We start from the raw sequence: 15,779 nt of genomic DNA, 5'->3' as shown, positions 1-15,779 counted from the left end.
CGATTCCGGCGTCGGCATCCGGGCCCTGGCGCGAGACGTTGGCGTGGCCCCGAGCATCGTCAAGGTGGCGTTAAATGAAGACTTGAGGTACGCGCCGTACCGTGGTGAAGCCGTGGATTGAGACGGTGGCCAATGGGCGGCCGTACGTTTGTTGATCGGCCGCTGGAAGTTGCGTTTGTTGATTCAGACGGCAACCGTTGACCTCCGGCGGCAGCGACAACACTCCTAGATGCTGTCACCACCATTGCAGCCGACGGCAGCCGTTGTCCTCCAACATGGACAGCATTTCCTGGTGGGTGTGTTGCAGCAGCAACAACGCCTTTGGATGTTGTGTTCGCCAACGCAGATGACGGCAAACGTTGTCCTACGGCATGGACAGAATATCCTTGCGGGCGTGTCGCAGGAGCAAAACCACCTCCAGATGCTGCAATCACTGTTGCAGACGACGACAACCGTTGTCCTCCGGTGCGTTTAACCCTTCCGGGCGGGTTTGCTGCAGCAACGACACCTCTGGATACTGTCACTATCGTTGAAGCCAACGGCAACCGTTGTCCTCCGGCGGCAGCGACAACACTCCTAGATGCTGTCTCCAACGTTGCAGCCGACGGAAGCCGTTGTCCTCCAGCATGAACAGCAGCTACAGCACCTCCAGATGCTGTCCCCACTGTTGCAGCCGACGGCAACCGTTGTCCTCCGGCGGCAGCGACAACACCTCTGGATGCGATCACTATCATTGCAGCCGACGGCAACCGTTGTCCTCTGGCGTGTACCACACTTCTTGGCGGACGTGCTGCAACAGCATCAACACCACTGGAAGTTGCGTTTGGTGATCCAGGCGGCAACCGTTGTCCTCCGGCCGCAGCAACAACACTCCTGGATGCTGGGACCACCGCTGCAGTCGACGGAAGCCGTTGTCCTCCAGCATGGACAGCAGCGACATCACCACTGGATGCTGTACCCACCGTTGCAGCCGACGGCAACCGTTATTCTCTGGTGTGTACAACCCTTCCTGGCGGACGTCCAGCAACAACAACACCGCTGGAAGTTTCGTTTGTTGATCGAAACGGCAACCGTTGTCCTCCGGCGGCAGCGACAACACTCCTGGATTCTGGGACCAACGCTGCAGCCGGTGGAAGCCGTTGTCCTTCAGCATGAACAGCAGCGACAACACCACTGGATACTGTACCCACCGTTGCAGCCGACGGCAACCGTTGTTCTCTGGCGTGTACAACCCTTCCTGGCGGACGTCCAGCAACAACAACACCGCTGGAAGTTGCGTTTGTTGATCGAAACGGCAACCGTTGTCCTCCAGCGGCAGCGACAACACTCCTGGATTCTGGGACCAACGCTGCAGCCGGTGGAAGCCATTGTCCTTCAGCATGAACAGCGACAACACCACTGGATGCTGTCCCCACCGTTGCAGCCGACGGCAACCGTTGTGCTCCGGCATGCACAACACATCCTGGCGGGCGTGACACAACAACACTATCCGGACTAGAGGATGCCATCACCAATGAAGATGATGGAATTTGCTGTCTACCGGGGCAAACAACTGTACCAGCTGGCATCATCGTCGAAGATGTATTTGGCTGCTGCATTGCAACACAAGTAACGTTTCTTGACAAACGTGCAAGTGCAGCAGCAACATCATCGGAAACGTTCAACGCCGACGACGGAACAGATGATATTGGTGGCTGTTCATTGGGGGCAGTATGAAACGTAACTACCGAAACATTACCGCCGGAAGATGTCAACGTATATGATGCAGCAGAAGATGTTGTTAGCTGATTCTCCACGGTACTAACTACTTTTTTTTTTATAACGGGTTTCTTTATTTTACAGAATCCCTCACCCGCCCCTACAATGTATACCCGCGAGGGTTTTTTTGAAGGTGGTTCTGAGCCGTATTTGGCCAATCTGCAACCGTGCTTTTGCACCTTTCAATTTTATTCAAATTCAACTAAATTAAAATTCTTTTACTCCTATCGTACTCCAGTCGGAGTCTTCTGTTTCAGCTTTCGCTGCTTCTACTGCAGCGCTGCGAATCTAGCGGGAGGCAACTTCCGCCTCGACCGCCGCCGCTTGTTCAGCAGCGCTTAGGCCACCGTCTTCGACTACTGCTGCAGCCTCCTCCACCTGTTGCGATGTCTCACGAGACGGTCCGTCAGCGTGTTCCGCGATTGCTCGGCCGTCATCGTCATCGCTTCTTGCCCGGCTGGACACCCCGAGAAGCCGACGGTTTCGCCTCCTCTCCCTAAACCGCGCTTGCCGTTCACGAAGCGCTGCACGTCGCTGAGCGGTGCGTGGTGAAGCCGGTGGGGTTGGGGGAAGTCCAGCTCGACGTTCTTCCCGCCGACGTGCTGTTGCTGCTCGCCGGTTGGCGTTTCGTCTCTCGTTTCGGGCCCGTCGCACCTCGGCGCGTTGAGCCTCTAACTGAATCACGTCGTCAGTATGGTGCTCGATGACGTGAACCGCCAGTGCTGCCCGCTCCTCGTCCCACGCTCGCTGCAGCTGGGCCGTTATCTGCTTAGCAGCTTCGCAAATACGGCTCCAGCTCTCGGCATCGCGCAGCAAATGCCGCTGGAGGGTGTCAGGACAGACAGGGTCTGGACCCCCCTCGCCTAGTAGCTCCTGACGTACCGCAGCGAATCGTGGACACTCGAAGAACGCGTGCTCCGCCGTTTCTGGGACGCCGACGCACAACCGGCAGTCTGGGGACGACGTGAATCCATTATGGCACAGGTAGTCACGGAAAAATCCGTGTCCGGACAAAACCTGCGCCAAATGGAAAGTCATGTCTCCATGTTTCCTAGACTGCCAGTCACCGACCGATGGGATGACACGGTGCGTCCACCGCGTGTGCCGGCTAGCATCCTGTTGCAGTGCGTCGGCATCCCATTCCTCCTGCCAGCAGTCGATGGTAAACTGCCGCTCAGTCGGATGTCCTCCCTCGTTGCAGCACGGTCTGGAGCAAGGAGTTGTTGATGGACCCGGGCATCCTCGTTGATGAGGTGGCATATCGGTACGAGTCCAGCGAGCAGGGTGGCCGTCTCATACCTGACGGTACGGAATGCCCGTGCCACCCTGATGGCGGCTTTTCGCTGTACTCGTTGCAGCATCCGTCGGCACTCACGCACCCGAGTTGCCTCCGCCCAGACGGGAGCAGCAACGGTACTAACTACTGGAAGCACTTGTACGCACGTAGGGTTTCGCACAACTTCTTCACTGCAAAACACACCAACATCATCTGGATCTTCCGGACGCGCTTGCTTTGTCGGCATAGACATGATGTTGCTAGAGCAAAATAGGTACGTTTTTATTTACTTTTCACATTAACTTCCCTCTAAATATGTTTAACTTACTTTTACTCTTTTAATTGTAGAGATTTCAAAAAAGCGACGTAGAGAAAACTTTGAATAAAACGCTGACAAAATTGCTTGTTGTTCACGACATGAAAAATGAACTGTGAATGTTTACCGATGTCAATAAAAATAAACAACTATGGCAACGCGTTGAAATGTCACGCACACTGCTTAGCATACCACGCATGGCTCGAAAGAACACAAACACATTGACAATTACCGAGCGCACCGTGCGTTCCGGGTGGGGAGGGGGAGGGCTCGCGCGAGGGTGTAACTCATTACTCTAAGAGTAACTGCTAACGGATGATGGTACTCAAATCACTCAAAAAATACACCTCCCCACCCGGAACGCACGGTGCGCTCTGCAGTTCTCAATGTGTTCGTGTTCTTTCCAGTCATGCTACCAACACATCCAAAGATATTTGTTTCTTTCGTTTCTCGTTTTCTTTCATGCATAGACACGATCGCAAATACGCACTTATTCTAACAACAAACACAAACACGGTCATTTTTTATTTCATTAAACACTTTATTGAAACATAAAGTACACTTTTACAACACATTTAGAATCCTTCATACTCACCAATGGCGTCATACTGTAAAGTACCGGGTCGAGCCAGGCTGCGGGAAACATGTCCACAATCTGCGTTGCCTGTGTTCAGCAAATTCTTACCTGTCGATCCACGCACTGCATGTGCGTCTGTGCATATTGTTTGTTCACTGCACACTTCACCATAATACCAGCGCACGAGACTTTGAACGAAATTCGCATCAGCGCACAACCACTGCGCGCGGAACTTAGAACAAAACGCGCACAACCATCTCCGACAAAGCGTCGCGCTGTACTGGTGGTTTTGTACGCGTAGGAGGGGGAACACACGAAGCGATGGTTCGATGCTGTAGTGTAAGCGAGACAACACGATGTGACGAGCAGCTCCAAGTTGTTGAGCTCGCTGAAAGAAGACACACACATTCACAGACGGCTCGTCAAAGCACGGTATTTGTATTGGTGCTAGTGAAGCGCGCGTGTAAAACAGAATGCGAACTCTCATCGCAGCGTGTTTCTCCTTGCTTCCTCAAGCTTCCTCATACCCCTCGGCCTGAATCACTCAAAATTTGGGGTCTCATTGTTTGCGTGGGTTTTACACGCGCGCTTCATTAACACCTATACAAATACCGTGCTTTGACCCTCCCGACAGTGACACTCATATTCATTCATTTTCTCATGCGCTCTCTGTCACCTTTCTAGCTCGATCTCCCTCTTCTGGAACTTAGCGCTCTGAGCATGCGGTTTTGCAACGGCCATTTCGTACCGCTTCGATCTCATCACCTTCTCTCCCCTCCGACCCCCCTTTTTGATCCACGCTTTGGGGCTTGCAAATTTTTGACATGTCACATGAGAGTGACACCAAAATGTAAACAGCAAGTGTTTGCATGTGCGGTGATTTTGTAAGTATTTTATGCAAATTTTATGATATTTATCATTTAAAACGTTTTGTTTTGTACAATAAACATAAAATCAACCATGGAAGTAAAATTTAGTTGTAGTGGAAGCGAAAAAAAATGCTTGGAGCATGGAATAAAGCCGAATGAAATTTCTAACCTTTACGCACGACGCCGCCGCTAGGTAAGGTATGTTTATGTGTAATTACGATCATTGTTCCATTTTAGGGTGTGGTTTGTGCAATATAACCGTTCCTGGCGGGGATAGTCAATAGTCGATACCCTTTGGAGCTGTGAAGGGGTGCAGAAGAAGGGGCTCGTTACCACCTTTCCCAAACCCGGACTCTTTTTCCGCGGATAAAGGATATGTTCCTGGTGGGTTGATCTTGTGTTTTAATTGAATGGTTTGTAATGTATGTGACCTTTCTCCCGGTAGGCTATATACGCCAAATCTAACGGTGATCCGTATCGTGAACGAATCGGCATAGGCGGTGCCAGTCCCCGGCGGTTTGTGCAAGTGGTACACAACGGTATAGAGTACGATAGATAACATGCAACTGATCTGCGAAGTGCGCCACCTGATGCTGGCGTTCGGCAAGATACAGAAGGAGATGGCACATGAGTTCGACGTGTGGAACAAGGACGTGCTAGATTCGTTCCTAATCGAGGACCGCGACGATGAGGGATAGTTGTTGAAGGTAATTAGTGACATAGCCGAAGGGTGCGGGCAAGTTGTCGGGGATTGCCGCCCTGCGCCATGCCGTTGTGGTGATACGAATTGATGGAGCGGTCTTTTCCCGCTGCTTATTTGCTCTAAAGGATGGTCGTGCATGGGCCAACTATCAACTAGCCGGACCCAGCAAGAAATGTACCGCGCAAGGCGTCATATTGCTGCGCCAAGCGGCCAACGACTTAAAGTAGAACGTGAACTACGGTGGCATTACGCTGATGGTATAGCGGTTTGATTTGTGTAAAAGTAAATGGTCGAGCTAGCTGTGGCCACACGTCCTCATTAGCGATTCTTAGATTAAAATCGGTTCATGAAGCTCTTATACACCTCGAAATTGATTAACGCATGATACAAAAGTAAGCAAGTAAGTATACGACTAATGTACAAGTTACCATTTATGTTCTAAATTAGTTATTCATAAATTATATGATTTATGATAATACTTTGGCATCAATCCAATTACGACAGATTCTTGGCTTACAGAGCATTAATATGTGTCATTGGATGTCCTTGGTTGGGATCTTCGTAGACTAGAAACCCGCTATTGTTGACGACGTAGGGCGGTAGTGATTCCGAGCCAATCCAACGGAATATATGCTTATGGTAAGACTACGCTTACATTAATACATTTAATTAATACACAAAAAGGCATATCATAGTTTAAACAGTATGGTTCTTTTGCTAGCATGCCCCAGCCTGATCGTTTCTTTTACGATATAGCTTGCAGTGGCACTTGCCTTTCTTGACAATCTTGCATTAAGCCTAGGTAGCGAGGCGATTGAGTCCGAAGACATTAGACAAACCGTTTAATTAAAATGTAACATAGGAGTGAAACTAAAATATGTATCTGAGTAATTAATTATCATTTCTTTCGGGTTTTTTCTCTACAACACTTTATAAGCGATGTGTTTTATAACTTCATTCATTGGTTTATTATTTCCGTCATTATAAGTTCACAGCCACAACGCCATATAGTCTAATATATAAAAAAAAATATATAAAAAAACATATAAAAAAACTGATTTAAAATATCTAATTGCGTTATTTCTTAAGACCTCCTTTGCTCCTTCGTGTGAATGAGCCACGAGAAACGCTTTTTATTACGCCAGATAAATTGGCACTGTTTTTAAAATTTGGTCGTTTTTTTGAAAAAAAAAATCACAAGTAACACAAAATGAACTTTTCGGCTACCTACATTTCCCCCATCTGCAAATACACGCAATAAATTTACATATTTTTGAAAGGCTACTTTTGGTCCATTACCTCCTCTTCCGCTCCAGCTACATTCAACCAAAAATAATCTATTTAAAATAAGACACAAGGCCTCGTGAAGTCGCGCTTTTGTTTCTGTTGCCTTCATTTTGGCCCGAAATTTACGCTTCACCTTCTCAAACTGATCCTCTGAACCTAGATTCTGCTCAAAATCACCTAACTCAGTTTAAGATGCAATCAACGCAATAATTTCCTCACTTTCTTGCGTATGTTGTGTAATTTCGGGCGTTTCTTGCGGAACAGGATTTTGCTCGTGTTGACTCCGCCACTTAATAATCTCGTCGTTTTGCATTTTAACGTCAACAACGATTTGGCTCAGGGTATGAATCTGTTTGCTGTTTTGCAGGGCAATCTCTGCGCATTTGCATTGATTTCCTGCAGCCCCGCAACAGCAGACAGAAGAAGCTTCGGTGTGCTGAAGATTCATTTTTCATCTGCAATTATGAATTTTTTGTTACTTTTATTGTTTATGTATAGTTTCGATAATAAATAGGTTTGCTTTACTTACAGGTTGTTGCAGAGCGGGTTTTAGCGCAGCGATGTTGTTGATATATCAGCCGATTTATTCAACAGAAGGAGGAACAACGATATGACGCCAACGCACAATAGCTTTTCAATAAAATGTACACACACGCAAGTTTTATAATGCCGGGATTTGGGGATTGAAGCAGACCGAAACGTACCGCAGAGCCGCTGTAAAGCAATGCGCGTGACGTCACGGATCGTTGCTCATTTCGCCTTTTTCTCTGAGTGACAGCCATACCCGTCCGGCAAAATGAGTGTATTTTTGAGTGATTTGAGTACCGTCCCCCCTTAGCAGTTACTCTTAGAGGAATGAGTTACACCCTCGCAGTTACAGTTCTGACCGCTGCCTAACTTGGATTGCTCGAAAAAGATTCGCCACAACCCGCTGCGCAAATTCGAGTAGTTTTCTGCGTAGTTTTTTGCGTCGTTTGCGTCAAAAAATACGCAAAAAAATACGCTAGACTTCAGCCAAAACTACGATAGCCAGCGTATTTATTGCAGTTTTTAGGTGCGGAACGAGCGCCAATGTTGAAGAAATGGATGAACTATTTCAAACGGCGGAGAAAAAAAACGGCAAAAAAAAAAATTGGCGCCCATTCCTTCTTCCTCCTCTTCCTCTTACTCCCTCTCCCCTCCCTGCCTTGCCTTACTTGCGCTTTAGCCCGTGCCTTTTGCCGTCAGCTGATTGTGTATATGCGTTGGTATATATGTACATTGCGGTTGTGTATTGTAATTGGTGGGTGTTAGCATTTATTTTAATTTGTGTGTGACCTTGAGACGGTGCGGGAGAAGCTGGATAGGGATTTAAAGTGTTATCGGTGTATTGATGGTTTATTTTATTTCGTGCCGTTGCTGATGAGACCATTTGATGCCCGTGGTATTCGAGAGTGAAGAAGCCTATTTGAAACAAGCGTGGGAGAACGTCTAACACTAATCTAATATTTTTTTTTAATTTGAACATGTTTGATGCTTCAACGACCTTCTCATGTAGCACGATGTATAGTGGCAATAAAATATTTTTTTTAATGTGCCAAAATCTGTCTCGAGTTTTCGGGTCGCGACACACACACGGACATACACACAGCGCGGGGAAAATGACCGTCTACTCTATCATGTCGCGATCCCCCACCCCGCCCGGCGCTTTGGATGAGGATGCGCTACAAGTTAATCCAGCAATTCTACCGATAGGGTAGCGGAAATCGATCGAGCGTGTTCGCGCGTTCGGGGTGTGTTCTCGCGTACGCGCGTGCATGCGTGCGTGCGTGCGCGTCTGTGTGTGCGTGCGGGAACCCCAAAACTGTTTGATTCTGATGCGTGCATTGTCGCCGGCTGCGTCTACACACTCCATGCATTCTCAGAAAACGCACTGTACGCTGCCCGATCGATTACCGCTACCTGTGAGACAATACTATCATTTAATTGGCACCACAATCTTTGCGATCGGTTCTGCTGTTGGGGGTGTTAAAAAGACAAAGGATCGAAGCAAACGTGCGTGTGTTATGTTGCACATTCCTTTCCAATTCTTCTAGCGGATGCAAGTAGAATCAACACTTGAATTGAATCCAAACAAAAGAGGATTCTGGATTTGTTTATTACGGTGCGCGTATGCTGCTGCACCTGTCTGTCCAGAATCTGGCGGCTTGTTGACTTGGAGTCGGTATCATGACGCCGAGCGACCGGCACTGCCTTGGAATGGGTTCGGCTCGCGCCGTAGTGGTAGCCCGGCAGCAACAAAGTCAAGACAAACTCTTCCGCGGCTGTGGACTGTTATGCTAAGTTCTTCTTCTTATTATTATTACTATTGACGTAATATCCTACGCGATCATGCCGGCTTTTTCAGGTCTTGAGCACCACGTAGCCAGATAGTCAGCTCTTGCTACGGAGAACGGTTTATTCGCGGTTAGAACCCACGACGGGCATGCTGTTAAGATGTGCGGAATGATGGCGGTGCCGCGGGACCGCTCGTATCCAGCGGTCAACTTGCATACTGCCACATTGTCTCCTGCCCGATGCATACGCTGCATGCAGGGGGAAGTATGCACTTTCACATAAAAAAACACCGTCAACACCGTACAAGTGGACAGAGTATTAGCGACAAGGACCCCGGAAAAATGGTCGTTGTGGCCCCGTGGCTGGAGAATCATTTCCCCCCCCCTCCCCCGCTCCCCCCTCATGCCGGCAATAATTGTAGGGCCTGTGACCGATGATCGTAGGGGTCCCATGGTCGAAGCCCCCCCCACCCCCCGCCGTTAATTTAAGTATACTGTTCAATCTCCCAACAGCTGTGTGCCAGTACCCCCTCCTCCCGGTCATCAGTTACCATCTACAGGGGCCTCAACTCAGCTTTCCGCTTAGGGCCCCCGATTCCCCTAATCCGCCTCTGTCATGAACACCTTCCTTTCTTTGACCGATGGATCATAACATTCCCCGAGCCGCAATGATGGGTGATTTTTGACAGCTTTACGGTGACATCCCCCGAAATGCTATTTCGCGGGGAACTCAGTGGTACTCAAGTTGAAGCCATCATGGGCACTCAATTTCCATCATGGCTGCCGCTAGTTAAAAAAAACGACAGATGGTATAAAAAAATGCTCTAGTGCAAAAAACATAGTCGTACCCCCCGTCTTTTTGAACACTTTGGTTTCTGTATCTTTGAGGTGTGCTTTATCTCTTTCACACAAGTAGGCACACATAGGCCCCATCGTGACGTCATCGTCATATTCACTCCATCAAGCATGACCGTGTCTATATGTGCCGACTGTTAGCCGCATTTCAATGCTGTGAATAGAAGAAAGCTTATTTAGGAAAATCTTTTATCAAGAGGCATACTTACGAAAACTTCACTCCATATCGGCTTTGTGGCTGTCCAGAACCTTATACACCCAGGTAAGTTGATGAGGTGCTTTGAATCATGTTTGAATCTAATATGAATCAAAGGTTATCGAAACAATTATCTTTTTAGGAAAATGCAAAACATGGATCATGATCACGGATATGCATCATTTGCATTGCAACCGAGTACCGAAATGATGGAACTACGTCCTATCTAATGGTTTTTTTCTGCTCTGACGTCAGTTTCATCGGTCGTGCCCGCTACTCCTACTATTCTTGCTTCGACATTGTTGGCTGTCTCATCGTCACCACCACCTATATTTGTTTCGTCAGATATGTTGACCGTTCCATCGTCACCACCACCCATCTGTGATGTTTCCGGTAAGTTTCTGTTGGGTGGATCTATGCCCGGTTCGTCAATCATACCGGGACAGCGATCCTCTTCCGGACCGTCATTGTTGACCACGTGCCATCACTAATGTTTCCGGTTCGTTGCTGTTCAAAGGATCAATGCCCAATTCGTCTGCCAAGCCGGGACAGCGATCCTCTTCCGGAACGTCATTGTTGACCGCTTCATCGCCACCATCAACCATCCCTGATGTTTCCGGTACGTTCCTTTTCGATGGATCTTTGTCCGATTCGTCAGCTATGCCGGGACAGCGATTCTCTTCCGGATCGTCATCCTCAACCAGTCTGCCGTCTTTACCTGATACTTTTTCATCATCCGGTGTACATGAGTGTGTTATAACTCGAAAACAAGTGGACAATCTTATTAAGCTATCGAAGCAGACTACGGCTCGAAATTATGTTTTACGCAATGGATACTATAGCAGGGACAACATCACGCAATGCAGCCATTACTGCCATTGATACAGAAGAGGCATTAGAAGCATTTAATGCTAACTTAGAAGCTAACACGTATGTGACTGAGATGCTCAGTTCACTTTTGAATACAATAGGTCGTATAAAATATGTAAAAAGAAGATCAAATAATAGATCTATTGTTTACTAAAGATGTTTTTCTAAATGTTGGTCAGGGATTTGTAATAAAACTCCAAAAAATCGCATTTTTTTATCTTGGAAACTTTACGTAAAGTTGCATAATTTAAGAAGCTAAGATAATTATTAGTCCAACGTAAATTTGAAACCATGAGTTTAAGTCCCGAATAGACCGCGTCCCCATACGTAGGACTGACTATCCTGCTATGGTAACAATAAGTCACTGAAAGCCAAGCTCACTTCACTTGTGAGTACAGGCAGGCCTTGACCGACAACGGTTGTTGTGCCAAAGAAGAAGAGAAGAAGTTTGAAATAATTGTTACGGAAATAAAAAAATATTAAAAAAACTAACTATGGAATCAAGTTCAAGAATCAAGTTCAACATTTATTTATGTACGACATCTATTAACATAAAAAGTTCCTCCATTCGTATTAGTTCATAATTGTGAAGCAATGCATCTGCATGCTTCAATTACATTCTTGCTAGTATCACGAGGAGGTTGGGATAGGAGTTAAAGATACGTATGAAGTATCTTAGCATTTGCTAGCCAACTGATAACGAAAAGTAATATAAACAAAAAAATAAACATTGAAATAAAGCTACTCTCTGTCTATTTCTATTGCACTCTCTTACTAGCTAGCTACTCTTGAAATGTGTGCGTTAAAGTACCTAAATGAAAATAGACTCCTCCATCTAATGATATTGCTTAAAACTTACATTACATTACATGTACTGACTGTTTAGTGTCTAACTAATGCCTTTTTATGTCTATTTGCTAAGCTAGTGCCTATTTCTGTCTATTTGCTAAGCTATTTAGATGTCAAAATGCAAGTGCGATCGTAAGATCTTTCTGGTTCTGATGGAAGCTCGGTCATGTTGGTACCACGCATGCACTGGTGTCTCGTTCCCTACGCTGTGTTGTCTGCGGGCTGCAGTCCGGTGTCATCCGATGCTCCGCAGTGTAAGCTGGATTCGTCTGGTCGGTATGTGCAGGTGCATAGATGATAAATGATGTTAGATGTATCCGGTTAACCTGTGTAAGTTAAAAGAAATAAATTAAATGTAATAAAAGTTTATATACAAGATAGTCTTTTTAGGCCGTCCACAAGGACAGAGGAGGCGTGGAGGCGTCCTCCATTAAGGCCGGGATAACGGACTGGCAGACGAAGGCTCGAGACCGTGAGTGGTTTCGGACACTTCCTGACACTCCTGCCTCCGTGTTCAATTTGGCGTAACGCCCTACATGGACATGCCGGTCCATACAGGCCGAGACTTATTCACTCCCTCGCAATCGGATAGTCAGTCCTACGCGGGGACGGTCCAAATGAAGATTAAACCCACGACGGGTATGTTGTTAAGTCTTTCAAGTTGACGACCGTCCCTGTGGGCCCTGACTCCCCTCCCCCCGCGCCCCAATCCCATTGGAAAGCAGCGATTAATATAAATGTTAAAATATAATATTGTTGCGTCTGGTCCTAAGAGAGCAGATTGGTTGGAGGATTGGACCGTTAAACGTGTGCACACACAAACTGCACATTGGAGCACAATTCATTACCCTCATTGCTATATTAAAATCTATAGCACCAAATATACTCACCATGACCTTGCTAGTTTGAATCGTTCTCTACTTCTCATTCTTCATTTTCCAAACGTGTGCATATCGCTTTTCCGGATTTGTATTTCTGTCTCGCCTGTGATCGTTAGTCCTTATTTACGACGTAAATATCCTAAAAATAAACAAATACAACAAAATATTTGCTGCAAAATCACAAAACGTGCTTGCAACGTAAAGAATATTAATATTATCGGTTAAATAGACAAGGGGTTTCAATGTATTGTGATAAGAAAAACCAGTTTGTTATACGCTTTTCTATTTTGTTTACTTTTTCTCACGTCACATACGAATTTGGCAACCATTCTTCCACCCCGCATCCAGGCGCTTCATACGTCTCGGCCTGTTGTCTGCCAAAATGACATTCGAAGCAGGCTCATGTGCTATCTCTTTCCCTCATTTCCTTCAGAAGTCGCTCAGCTCTGCGGCTCGGGTCTGGAAGAAAACACATTGGGCAAAAGTGTTTCACACACACGCACGCTCACACCGGTACGCAGACGCCTCAGCATATCTGTGTAATCTACACCATACGAAAGCAAAAGCTTAGGGTAACAAAGTTATGCTCAATGCTTAACACGTTGAGTTCGATGGCAGGCCCCAGGGACTGCCAGTGAACTTTCCAGTATACCGGTTTCACAATCAGCTTGCGTTCTAGATGCCGGCGGAACGGAAAATGATGAAAATCAGCACCGGGATGTACGTGTTAATTTATTTATTTATTTATTTATTTATTTATTACGATACAAATATCTGCCTCAGAGGGCTAAATATAGGGAAACTTACTGACTAAAACTTAAAATTAATGATAACAAACAAATACTTAAATCTAACTAGACAAAAATATACTAGACAGCAAGCAATTTGTAACACAGCCAACACAAGTAAAATGAAAGAATTAGGATGGGGAAACAAAAAGGGAGTCAAAGAACTGAAGGAAGAGGGGGCGAAGGGATTGAGGGGGAATATGAAAATCAAACACACCAGAGGCACTGTTGAAGCGATGGAGGGATCGAAAAAACGGATCATTGGTGCCATACAGCGTTCTTCTCGACGGGATTTGAAGGAAATCGCGGCGTCGAAGAAAGCGAGCAGGCGCGTACAGCGGTATTCTGTTAAGAAGTGAAGGACAATCAATCTCGTTCCGAAGCAAACCACTGATAAGCAAAGCTTGAGAAGCAGAGCGACGATCATGCAGTGTCATCAATCCAAGCATACGGCATCGGACTACATAAGGGGGAAGAGAAGCACCCGATTGCCCTAAAAGACGCCTAATGGCAATACGGGTGAATCTGCGTTGAACACTTTCAACCCTTTCAATCCATACCGAGCTGACTGGGCACCACACAGTGCTAGCATATTCTAAAATAGGGCGGACTAAGCTACAGAAAAGGGCTTTAAGGCATATAAGGTCACGCACATCATTTGCCATAGCACAAATCATTCCTAGTACACTATTGGCATGGTTAATGGTACGCTCAATATGATGATTGAATGACAGCTTTGCATCAAGGTGAACCCCAAGATCACGAATGACATTAACACGATTTAATACAACAGAGTTTAGTGAATAATTATGAGACAACACATTTAAGCTCCGAGAGAAAGATATACAAGCACATTTATCGATACACAGGGAGAGAAAGTTAGCAGAACACCAAAAGGAGAAGGAGTCTAACAGACATTGAAGAGAGACACATGAATTAGAGTCAGTGATAGGACAAAATATTTTTAAATCATCTGCAAACATAAGGAAGGAATCGGATGGAAGAACAGAGCACACATCATTGACAAATAAAATAAAAAGTAAAGGACTCAAGACACTACCCTGGGGTACACCCGACGAACAATGAAACTCATAAGAAAAACCGTCATTCAATTTAACACAGCAAAAACGATTCGATAGAAATGATTGTAGCCATTCAAAAAAGAAAGGAGAGAAGCCAAGTTTCTTGAATTTAGCAATGAGCAGAGAATGGGGGATTTTATCGAACGCAGCTTTGAAATCGGTATACACAGCATCAACCTGCATGCCAGAGTCCAGATTTAAGAGTACTGAGGAAACAAATTCCATAAGATTAGTAGTGGTGGAGCGGCCAGCCATAAAGCCATGTTGATTTGGAATAATCCACGATTTCACCATTTCCATTAGAGGTAAACGAATAACAGATTCAAAAACTTTGCTGAACGCCGATAAAATAGATATGCCACGATAATTAGAGACGCAACCACGATCACCCTTTTTAAAAACTGGCCTAATCCATGCTTGTTTCCAAATATTCGGAAAAGTAGCCGTGGACAAAGAAAGATTAAAAAGGAAAGAAACAGGAAGGGCTAGTGCTTCACGACAATGAACGAGTAAAGCAGCAGGAATACCATCGGGACCCGGCACTGAGGATGGTTTAAGGTTACCTAACGCACGTAAAACAGATGCAGTGCTTACAGAAACAAATTCAACATTCAGGACATTGAGAGGGGTGAATGAAAGACTGGCCTCAAAGCTTGCAGAGTTATCTAAACCATTTTCATAGACACTCGAGAAATGATCAGCAAAAAGCGAACGAATGTCATTCGGGCACGTAGCAAGCACATCACCAAGTGACATACTAGTAGGGAGGCCATTATTGTTTCTCATAGAGTTTATGTAATTCCAAAACGCTCGAGGGTTTGAACGGAAGCGAGATTGAAGACGCAAAACATATAATTTATGGCGATATCTGTTATATGATCTGTAAGCGGATGCTGCATTTTCTAAATAACCTACGCGTGTACGGTGAACGCCAAGTCCGGTAAGCACGTGTAGCCCGATTTCGATCCCTAAGCAGAGAGCGCAGATGGCGGTCGGACCATGGTGGGGAAGAAGGTGGTCTGAAGAGAGGAGAACAGGAGTTTAAGGAAGTGATAAGGATAGCATTGAACTGTGTTACAGCCTCATTGATGGACGTACATTCAAACAAAAATGACCAATCAATAGAGGACAAAATTACACGCAGCCTAGCATAGTCA

At 46.1% G+C, this 15,779-nt stretch overlaps 1 protein-coding gene and 2 long non-coding RNA genes across 5 annotated transcripts; all 3 read left to right on the top strand.

Moving 5' to 3' along the window:
* Positions 1-4,572: 4,572 nt before the first annotated feature.
* On the top strand, positions 4,573-5,351 carry LOC121593276. Of its 2 annotated transcripts, none has more exons than XR_006004752.1 (3): positions 4,573-4,811; positions 5,034-5,180; positions 5,242-5,351. It is a non-coding gene; the product is annotated as an uncharacterized LOC121593276 (long non-coding RNA). The 2 variants fall into 2 exon arrangements; XR_006004751.1 differs by having other exon boundaries at positions 4,895-5,180.
* Positions 5,352-5,548: 197 nt separating this feature from the next.
* On the top strand, positions 5,549-7,753 carry LOC121593277. The gene is made up of 3 exons (XR_006004753.1): positions 5,549-5,899; positions 6,004-6,138; positions 7,318-7,753. It is a non-coding gene; the product is annotated as an uncharacterized LOC121593277 (long non-coding RNA).
* A 2,253-nt stretch (positions 7,754-10,006) lies between these two features.
* Positions 10,007-11,373, top strand: LOC121593398. Of its 2 annotated transcripts, none has more exons than XM_041915697.1 (3): positions 10,007-10,218; positions 10,295-10,545; positions 10,670-11,373. In XM_041915697.1, exons 2-3 carry the CDS (start codon positions 10,500-10,502, stop codon positions 11,032-11,034), a joined length of 411 nt encoding a protein of 136 aa, XP_041771631.1. In that variant the 5' UTR covers positions 10,007-10,218; positions 10,295-10,499; the 3' UTR covers positions 11,035-11,373. The 2 variants fall into 2 exon arrangements, with proteins under 2 accessions (XP_041771631.1, XP_041771632.1); XM_041915698.1 differs by having other exon boundaries at positions 10,270-10,545.
* Positions 11,374-15,779: the final 4,406 nt, after the last annotated feature.

Source organism: Anopheles merus, chromosome 2L (genome assembly GCF_017562075.2).
Source record: "Anopheles merus strain MAF chromosome 2L, AmerM5.1, whole genome shotgun sequence".
NCBI lineage: Eukaryota > Metazoa > Arthropoda > Insecta > Diptera > Culicidae > Anopheles > Anopheles merus.
The sequence above is the reverse complement of the archived record's forward strand: the minus strand, read 5'-3'. Positions and strand labels throughout refer to the sequence as shown.

Bases quoted from the DNA above. Each gene is read 5' to 3' on its own strand.
- LOC121593398 (XM_041915697.1), top strand. From the start codon at position 10,500: ATGTTGACCGTTCCATCGTCACCACCACCCATCTGTGATGTTTCCG. The intron at 10,546-10,669 runs GTAAGTTTCTGT...TGCTGTTCAAAG, and splicing joins ACCCATCTGTGATGTTTCCG to GATCAATGCCCAATTCGTCT.